Below are 10,355 nucleotides of genomic sequence, written 5' to 3' on the forward strand. Positions count from 1 at the left end.
CCTGCATTCTGAAACTATCCCAGCAGATACATCCCTATCAGATACACTCAGTTCCCTGCAAGGGTGAATGGGCCTTGAAAGTACGGGACATGTACAATCCCTTCTGAATGAGGGGACACAACAAACAACTGAAGAATACCAAACAACACAAGCATTTCAAAGATGCAAGTATTTAAAAGCTCTTCAAATAGCTCTGATGGGCCACTTCAAACTGCACTACAGGCGGCAGGTAGCACTCTAAGAGCCAGATGAAGCTAGAGTCATGTGCGTTACATGTCTAAGAGTATGAATGAAATATGTGAATTTCACGAAATCTGTTCAGGACATATTCAACCAATTCAAAAAATTATTTTGCATTAAGAAGCAAAATCTATTTTATTTAGACAATGACAATATTTTCAATATACTGTATAATGTAATGTGTAATTTGCACGTTTTACTTTTGGAATTTTTACTTATTGAACGTTTTAGGAAACTTTTAACACTGCCTGTTCATAGAAGGCAACAGGCCAGGATATTGTGCACAAGGGCCGTTTGACACTGAGGTCGGCGTGTAATTTCGCTGACATCTTTATGGTCTACTCAGCTCTGGAGATTTTATCTTCAGTCTTACCAAAGGAACTGATGCAAGTATCTGTGGCAAGCCAAAGTTCTTAAATGAAAGAGCCATCTTTTGCAAAAGTCAACAGGCTTCCAAAAGGCTGAACCATATAAAGCCATCTTTAATGATTTTTAATTTGTAAATGTATGAATATCTTTCATATTGTTAGTAATATTTCAAGATGAACACATACCGGACTGAAGCTTATGTTTACTTGATTATCATCAATCAATTAATAAAAATAAAAAAAATAATAAAAATAAAAATCATGTCAAAATAAGGCATTTGAGGAACATTTATTTGTATATAATGCATTGCATTGTATGTTTTGATCATTAAACTAAGCATTCAAATATAATCTTACTAATACTTATTTTTGGAGATATAGAGTGACAAATAGGCCATTGTGTGTCAAGTCAACCAAATTTCAGAAACGTCCCAGGCTCAAAGTTTTGATTTTGTCAAATATTTTTTTTCTGAAGAAAGATAAACATGTATAGCGATGAAAGCCGGAATATTAAATGTCATAGATGTACATTAAATGAGTAATCCACTACTTTGTAGACAGGGGTCAAAATGACAATTTGCACCTGAAAGCCAAATTACAGGGGGGTAAAAATTCCTTTGGAAAAATGGCAGCATCAAGTTATTTTCACACAGAGATCAGTAGGTCTATTATTAAAATCTGTTGACTTTAGCAATCTTTGTTGCATTATATGCAATTGATGACCATTTACAAATGGAAAAAAAGCAATTTTTTTCTCCTTGTTGGGCATTAAGTTACATGTCTCTAACTCAATCTTAATGCCCTTTTAGATTTTGGGTTTTAACAAAAATTTCTTTAGGTATCTTCATTTTAAAGGCTCTATATATAAAGATATAGAAGTATCAATATGGCTCCAGGAGTAAATTATTAAACTGTACACATTTCCAGTGGTCAAAAACCAAAAGTGGGTCACTTTGCATACAGCTGAATCTTTTTTTTTAAGAGGAATGTCTGATGAAACAAATAATGTTGAAACTAGAATTTTTTTTTTTTTAAAAATAAGAAAATACATACTTGCAGTGTCAACAGTCATAACTAGATAAACACAAAAACATTTGTTTTTCAACCACTGAAAATTTGTAGGATTCAACCATTTAGACATGGAGCCACACTGAGATCCGGATATCTCTGGGACTGAACAATATAGGGCCTAAAATGAAGACTCCAAAAGAAAAGTTTATTAAGAACCACAATTTAAAAGGATATTAAGACATTTAATACTTAGAGTTACAAACGTGCAAACTTCTGTGGCATGACTGTTCTAAGGTATAGTCTATACAACTGGGAAACAAGATACATTTCTTCTTTCAATATGATTTGTTCTTCAGACATTGTTTTTTAAACACAATAAGTATCAGCTGTATGCAAAGTGACCACATTTGGTTTTCATCCATTGAAAATGGGTAAAATTCAACAAATTGGACATTGAGTCGCATTGGGCTCCCCATATCTCTGGGATTGAACCATGTAGGACCTTAAAAATTAAGATTACAAAAGAAAAGTTTATTAAAAACCACCATTTAAAATTATATTGATATATCTTTCATATTTCTTGAGTTTTAGGCACGCAAACTTTGGAAAAATAATATTTATGGAAATCAGACAGGTATGTTCTACGCAATGTTTTGATAGAGGGAAAAAAGATACATTTCTAGTTTCAACATTGTTTGTTCTTCAGACATTCCACTTTAAAAGAAAAAAGTATCATCTGAATGCAAAGAGACCCACATTTGTTTTTTTTGGCCACTGAAAATGTGTACAATTTAACAATTTACTGCTGGAGCCATAGTGAGATTCCAGTTTCGTTGGATTACATAATGATGCTGCCATCTTTCTAAAGTCATTTTACCCTCCTGTAATTTGGCTCTGAATCTCAGGTGAAAACTGTCATTTTGACCCCCTCCCAACAAAACAGCGGATTACTCAGTAAATATACATTCACAACATTTAATTTTAGATGTGTGTAATATTTTGTCAAATCATAAGTAGGGCTTTACATGGTTAAAAGGCTCAAACATTCAATTAATTGTGTAATTACATGTAGACAGTTTAATTACGCATTCCTCTGGGACAAATAAAGTCTGATTTCAAGTCAATGTCGCATGAACCTCTAAACAAATTTTGTACTGCTCAAAATGGCATATGTTGTGTTAAGTCAGCCAATATTATTACCTCTAGTCAAATTAAGAACTTTTTCACTGAGCAACATGCATCAGATAATAGGTGAATAGACTGTGGCTGGTCCATGAACGTGCAAAGCGTCTAAAGGTCACTAACACTGACACCCATTTATAGTGACATAGTGACCAGAAGCCATTCATTTTCAAAGAGAGTTGTTTGTTTGAGCTGACATGAGTGAATGCTGGAAATACAAAGTTCACTAATACAACATGTACAGTGATGTGATGGGTCGACTACAGCAAGCTGACATGATTGGCCTCATCAGACTGCTTTTGACACTAATTGAGCTGAAACACCCACTAGGTAACCTCAATCGCTGTCTGTGAGAATGCACCTAATGCTGAACCTAGCGGAACACTAACCTTAGTAATAGCAGGATATCCAGCAGCCACGTCGGCTGGGCAGTACAGCCTCTCTTCATGGGACACTTCCACTGAGGTGGCCCACTGGTCCAGAAAACCATTCGGCGTGTACAGGCCACAATCCTTCACACTCGTCTCCCGTTCAAAGTCTTCACAGATGCCATCACCGTCATAATAGTAGCACATACTGGGCTCATCTGAACACACGTGTGCATGTTTGTGTTTGAGAAAGACAGAGAGACAGTCATGTTAGCAAGAAAAAAAAATCTACAAACACTGAATATATATTTTTACAATAAATCCTAAAGATTTGGAACGTACATGATGATGATTTTGGCTGAACTGTTCCTTTAACAGTCAGATGTACTGCATGTTTTAGTCAGAATGCCTTTTTTCCCCTCCAAGTTATACATATAAACAGCCAAATATCACATCTGGGCATTAGGTCTTACAGAGGTTTTATTACGCTGTATTAATTAATTTATTGTTTGTTTGTTTGTATGATCACCTGAAAAATCCTTAAAATCTGTGAAAATTGCATTGTCATTGGTATTGACTGCTGATATTTTGGTATAACCCGATTGTACTTGCTTATGTATGCTTACAAAGTTCCTTAGGAATTACTAAGACTTTTTGAAGCTTAGTGGCATACTACGATCTAAAAAATGCTGGGTTAAAAAGGGACAAACCCAGCTATTGGGTTGTTTTGCACCTAACCGCGGGGTCAAAACAACCCAACTGCTGGGTCAAAACAACCCAAAAGCTGGGTCAAAACAACCCAAAAGCTGGGTCAAAACGACCCAACTGATGGGTCAAAACAACCCAAAAGCTGGGTCAAAACAACCCAACTGCTGGGTCAAAACGACCCAATAGCTGGGTCAAAACAACCCAACTGCTGGGTCAAAACGACCCAATAGCTGGGTCAAAACGACCCAATAGCTGAGTCAAAACAACCCAACTGTTGGGTTTGTCCCTTTTTAACCCAGCATTTTTTAGCGTGTAGACACCAAAAAAAAAAGAAAACTCATATTTAATGTCCAGTTTCATAAGACTCCACAGTGACAAGGCAGTAAATAGAAAGAAAGAAAGAAAGAAAGAAAGAAAGAAAGAAAGAAAGAAAGAAAGAAAGAAAGAAAGAAAGAAAGAAAGAAAGAAAGAAAGAAAGAAAGAAAGAAAGAAAGAAAGAAAGAAAGAAAGAAAGAAAGAAAGAAAGAAAGAAAGAAAGAAAGAAAGAAAGAAAGAAAGAAAGAAAGAAAGAAAGAAAGAAAGAAAGAAAGAAAGAAAGAAAGAAAGAAAGAAAGAAAGAAAGAAAGAAAGAAAGAAAGAAAGAAAGAAAGAAAGAAAGAAAGAAAGAAAGAAAGAAAGAAAGAAAGAAAGAAAGAAATCTGATACACCTCTTGCTCACAAAGTCACTGACTGGTTCCTCTTTCTTGCAGTATATCCTGATATGCTAACAAATAGAAACTGCATATGCTTTGTACGTAGTGGTTATCATCTTGGCAGCGCTATGTAATGCAGAGTTCTCCAAAAAGTGGTTCTGTAGCTGTATTGCTTGAATTGTCTTCCAATTATGGTTTGATCTAAAAAAAAATACTCCATTAAATTCCATTGTCCTTCCCACATTAAATTGCATTAAGTAAAAGTCAAATTTAATGCATGATCATATGACTCAATCCGATATACAGCATCAATAATACTTATTTTAATGGCTTTCAAATGTAAGTATCATAAATTATGTATATACCTGTAACTATACTCATGTTCCAGGCTAAAATGCTAAAATGCACCACTCAGTTTTATGCAATAAAACGGTGTAGTGTAACTCTATCCATCAAGGGATCAAGGTTGTGATCTGCTTTAAGGATAATTCATATTTGACTATCGTGTTTCAAAGAATTCATTCAGATCTTGATACAAGAATCAAACCAGTTGAAAAATATGTAAGCACCATTTAAAATGTGTTGGATTTAATGGTAATCAGATGCAATAAAATGTAAAATAAAGTGCAAATGAAAAGTTTTACATTTACTGCATTATAAGAAGAAATTGCTCTGAATTGCAAGTATGTAAAACCCAGGCTCATTGAGAAAAGTGTTTCGTGACACTTGAGTGAAAACAGTGAGTGGTTAAAAAGTGTGGTCAGTTTTATCCAAAACATGAATCTGGCAGTGTTTTGTTACATTGGTTGTTGTACATATAGTGCCAGGTCAGAAATGAAATGTCCAGTGAGTGGTGTTAAAAGGTTAATACTCTATTGCGTTTGAAAATAGCGTGCCACCAACACTAAACCTAAAACAATAGTGTTTAAAAAAAAGCAGATGTCAGATAAAAATGCATTGCTTTGAGCTCTTTTATCATTTTAGGGACTCATACCCAAGCTCTCCACATTGCAATGCTTTACCGGGTGCGCTACTGAGCAAGTTTACTATGTCAAAAAAGCCAATGATATGGAGCTGACTATGTGATGCAGACATCAAAATGTATTGTTTTACAAATCATCCACTATGGCAAACGTGGTTTGAGACATTGTATTGTTTGACTACTCATAACATTGTATTGTGCAAGGAACCACATGAAAATAATTATTTATTTAATCATTAATATTTTTTTTTCATTGAGACTGGGTTGAAAATTGGTCTTTATTAAACGCTTATCAGGCATGGTGTGACTTTCTGTATACACTCTAAAAAATGCTGGGTTGTTTCAACCCAATGTTGGGTCAAATATGGACTAACCCAACTGTTGGGTTAAAAAGTTAATTTAAAAATGTAACCAAAATTTAACCCAACAGTTGGGTTAGTACATATTTGACCCAACATTGGGTTGAAACAACCCAGCATTTTTTAGAGTGTAGAAGTCAGAAATATTTAATGATCTGTTTGAGTTTAGTACTAAGAGCATTAAAAAAAAGAAAAACGTTTCTGTTTAGTTTTAGCTACCTATAAATATCATTGTTTGAGTTAGACCATGCACACAAGATTGTTGGATATCACAGGTAGCAAAGTAAGCATCCAAACCTGTCGATGGTGTGTGAATTCAGAACATTTACCAGCTATACTGTAAATATCTTACTAGCCATGAAACTGTTTTGCATCTATGCATGCTTTTGTCCACATGTCAATTGGTTTGTTAGGCAGTTTTCCCTTGCATACTAAGGACAAACACCACAGGTCATTGTGTCACATTCACATCATCATATCAGAGAAGAGCCAGTCTCTGTTTCTGAGAGAAACTGGACCCACTTCAAAACTGTGAAGACACATTGTGATCTTTCTCTTAAAGTGTTCACTTTGATGGCTCAATGTGAGCAATATTCAACATATGTGTCACCACATGGAGTTCTAGAATGTAATTTATTGCTGAGATCAAAAGCTGAATTTTTAGAAGCATTACTCCAGTATTCAGTATCATATGATCCCTCAGAAATCATTCTAATATGCTGGTTTGCTGCTCAATAAACATTTCTGATTATTATCAATGTTGAAAACAGTTGTGCTTTATAATATTTTTGTGGAAACCGTGATACATTACATTTTATTTTTTTCAGGATTTTTTGAAGAAAAGAAAGTGGTCCCACTTTATATTAATTGGCCCTAATACCTGTGTACTTACGTAGTGACTAGATGTGTGCATAGTATGCAACCACAGTGTAAGTACACATTGGTACATTGTATCTAGAGCTGTAATATTTCTGTAACTACACACATGTAACAACCCTCCGAATGGTTTGTGGAAGTACAAATGTGCAACAGGACATATATAACTACATTCTGTAACAACAATATGTATAAGAGTAATTGGAACGATTTGATCCAGGGGGTGGAGATGGGTAGGTTTAGGGATATGTAAAGTGGGAGGAGTTGGATCTCAAGTTGGTGGAGTTGGTGCACCACTGTAATACCAGTGTACTTACATGGTAACTCCTCAGGAACTGTCCACTTAATATAAAGTGTAACATTCTGGACACCAACCACAATTTATATGTAAAGCCTAACTTACTGGCCGCTGCTGTGTAACATCAGAGTAATTACATGGTAGATTCATAGGAATTGTTTACTTAATATAAAGTGGAACACTTTCTTTACCAAAAAGTGCTGTTAGTCCTGTTACACATTTGTACTTTCACTACCAAAAAATGTTGTTACCAATGTCATGTTACACATTTGTATTTACACATACCATTCAGTGGGTTGTTACATATGTGTAGTTACACAAACATTACAGCTATAGATACTATGTACCAATGTGTACTTACACTGTGGTTAAATACTATGAACACATCTAGTTACTATGTAAGTAAACAGGTATTAGGGCCACTTAATATAAAGTGGGACCAATGGGCCATTTATTTGGTACTCGATTCGGTTGTCGATGTTGTGATCAGTGTTGGGGAAAGTTACGCATGCATTACAATATTGCGTTACTCCCTAAAAAAGTAACTAATTGTGTTACATAGTTACTTTTTATGGAAACTCACGCTACTTTTAATGCGTTATCGCCAACACTGTGATTGCCTTACCCCTTCGCATATGAAATTAGTAACAACATTCACTCACAGGTTATACGTTTGCTGTTGGTCTAAAATGGCTTGCGAGCCAAGCTGCTGAACTCTGAATAGTTGTCATTGATGTGCTCTATATCATGAGCAGTATAAGTGTCTATTTCAGACTTATGAGGCTCTATTCATTTGTCTCTAACAGTAAACAAAAATATCCTACCGCTGTCTTTCAATGACGTAATCTTTCCTCAAGCTCGGACCATAAAAACGGAGTCCGGAACTCATTCTATTATTAAAACTACAGAGCGAGAGAAGGTGCCAAAGCATCCTTCATGAATTTGTTAGTATGTTCGTTTTGAATTAAACGTGTTGCAGATTTTACAAGGATGTCAAAATGCTAGTGATAAAATAGCTTTGGCTCTGGAGGGAGCGAATAAAAGAGCTCAGCTAAAGTGCTGCGCTCAAAGATGTTTTCGTTTTTCAGATTGAGACGATAACACGTCTCGCAAAACCGTCGACCAAAACTGATGTACAGCAGTGACTACATTTAAAAGCATGCCACATTTTCTGATACGCAGTCGTAGCTGTATGACAGGTGGCTGTAATGAGCCGCTGATGCACTTACGCTTTCTCTCCACACTTACCAATACAGTTAAAAAACGACTCCTTCTTGCAGTGGCCGGAGCAGCCGTCTCCATTCATAGTGTTCATATCATCACATTCCTCTCCCTGGGACCTGAAATAAATCAATGCGTACGTAATAAACATAATGATGATTTCCCTTGGTGGACATGAATCTGTGTTGGTAAAAGCATGAACATCTGAAGCCTGCAGTGTGGATATGGCAGTATACTTTCCAAAAACTTTAAAAAGTTTAGTTGTGGCAGTGCGGTCGAGCCTCAAGGTTATTCTGAAGATCTTCTAAATCAGTGCTTCTCAACCTTTTCGACCCCCACTATTTAACACAATATTCAAAGGCCCCTTATGAAATATAATATTAACCAAGCAATAACTGCAATATAAATTAACATATTCTGGGAGTGTCATCGAGGTAAATTAATGAACCAATTTGTGACTTTTTCAAGAACTGCATGTTCTTCAATAACAACGATAGTTGTAGAATAGAAACAATAGAAACATGTTACATCGTGATATGTTGGAGTTTATATTCATATATTATATATCAAATTAATTAATTTATTAAAATTATTAATAATAACTCAAGTTAAAACTGTAATTGAAAAAAACAATACAAACTATATAGACAATGAAAAAAAAATCATAAACTAATAAAAATCTGTTTTCTGAAAACAGAAATTTTAAAAGTGAAAACTAGGAATACACTTTATAATAGTATCTTCAATTATACCAAAATAGCACTGCTTTACATCTCGCATGCTTTTTTCTATTTTAATTTAGATTATTAAAATGGACTATTAATTTTATAAATATCATATTTTTAACAATACATTAATTTCAGTAATTTAAAGTTCTCGAAGGCTCACCACTATGCAACACAATATTCAAAGGGCCATATTTTATTTTAACTTTAATATTAATTTAAATCATTGAAAGTCATCATGCAGAACCCTTGGAAGTTTGCTGAGGCTCTCCAGTGGGCCCCGGTCCCCGGTTAAGGTCTACTGCTCTAAAGGCTTTGGAAACACATCCGAACCTACCTCTGGATGAGACCATCTCCACAGTACGGCGCTCCAAGACGGTGTGTCAGTGGAGGTGATGATTCACTCTCGCTCCGACTGGAGATGGTTTGGACCTGGTATGTGTATATCCCACCATACTCAACCTCCCTGTGGAAAAAATAATTATATATATATGTGAAAAGCAAAAAACCATCACACATCTGTGCAGGATCAGGACGTACTTTTGCATTAAGGGGTGATATTTGCCATCTGCTCTTGATTTATTTATGCCAAATACTTGTATTTTTTTTATTCATTAAATCAATCAGAATACTATAGGCTGTTACCAATTAAATTCAATCAACATTAACAAAAGCCATGTTTCTATAGCCTATGTTTTTTTTATTTCTGTGTTTAATTATGTGTATGTATGTAAGTGAATGTACAGTTCTGTTTGATACATCTATGTATTTTTCTGGTGCGCAAAGAACGTCTCCCAATACTGCCCTTACAGGACAAAAATATATTTCCATATATTTATGATCAGTATATTCCCTTACCAATGTATTAAATGATTTAACGGTTTATTAAAAAATATGCATAATAATATACTGTGTTAATATATTACAATATATTGAATAATACAAAAGGTATTGCTGCTTTTCATATATTGAAAAATATTTGACAATATATTTACTTATCATAATGTATGTAATTTTATATTCAGTAATGCACTTCATAACATACAGATGTACATGTGATAAGAGATGGTACTTTGTGTCTATAAATACATTGAACATATATGTGACCCTGTCTGTGAACTCAAGTCTCAAAATATAATTATTAGATAACAAGCATCAAAGTTTGATTTCAACTATTAATTTCACTATGATTTCAATCTTTGCAATAGCCTTACTCAGTCAGTATTAGAAATATCTAGGATCCCCCCCCCCCCCCCCCCCCCCCCCCCCCCGTTTAATGAGGAGGTATCTAGACCGCAACATCGCGATGGTCATGTTCCCACACT

General features: G+C 34.9%; 1 protein-coding gene across 1 annotated transcript in view; it reads right to left on the reverse strand.

The window, feature by feature from the left end:
- Positions 1-3,190: 3,190 nt before the first annotated feature.
- Positions 3,191-10,355, reverse strand: part of LOC107556005 (pappalysin-1-like) — a gene marked incomplete at its 3' end in the record, with an annotated part of 64,013 nt that continues 56,848 nt past the window's right edge. The window contains exons 11-13 of the mRNA XM_016238972.1: positions 9,368-9,496; positions 8,333-8,424; positions 3,191-3,387 (exon numbers count right to left, since the gene is read on the reverse strand). Coding sequence (XP_016094458.1) covers positions 3,191-3,387; positions 8,333-8,424; positions 9,368-9,496 — 418 coding nt within the window. The remainder of the gene's footprint in view (positions 3,388-8,332; positions 8,425-9,367; positions 9,497-10,355) is intronic.

The sequence above is a fragment of the Sinocyclocheilus grahami genome, unplaced genomic scaffold, assembly GCF_001515645.1.
Source record: "Sinocyclocheilus grahami isolate Dianchi unplaced genomic scaffold, SAMN03320097.WGS_v1.1 scaffold553.1, whole genome shotgun sequence".
Classification (NCBI taxonomy): domain Eukaryota; kingdom Metazoa; phylum Chordata; class Actinopteri; order Cypriniformes; family Cyprinidae; genus Sinocyclocheilus; species Sinocyclocheilus grahami.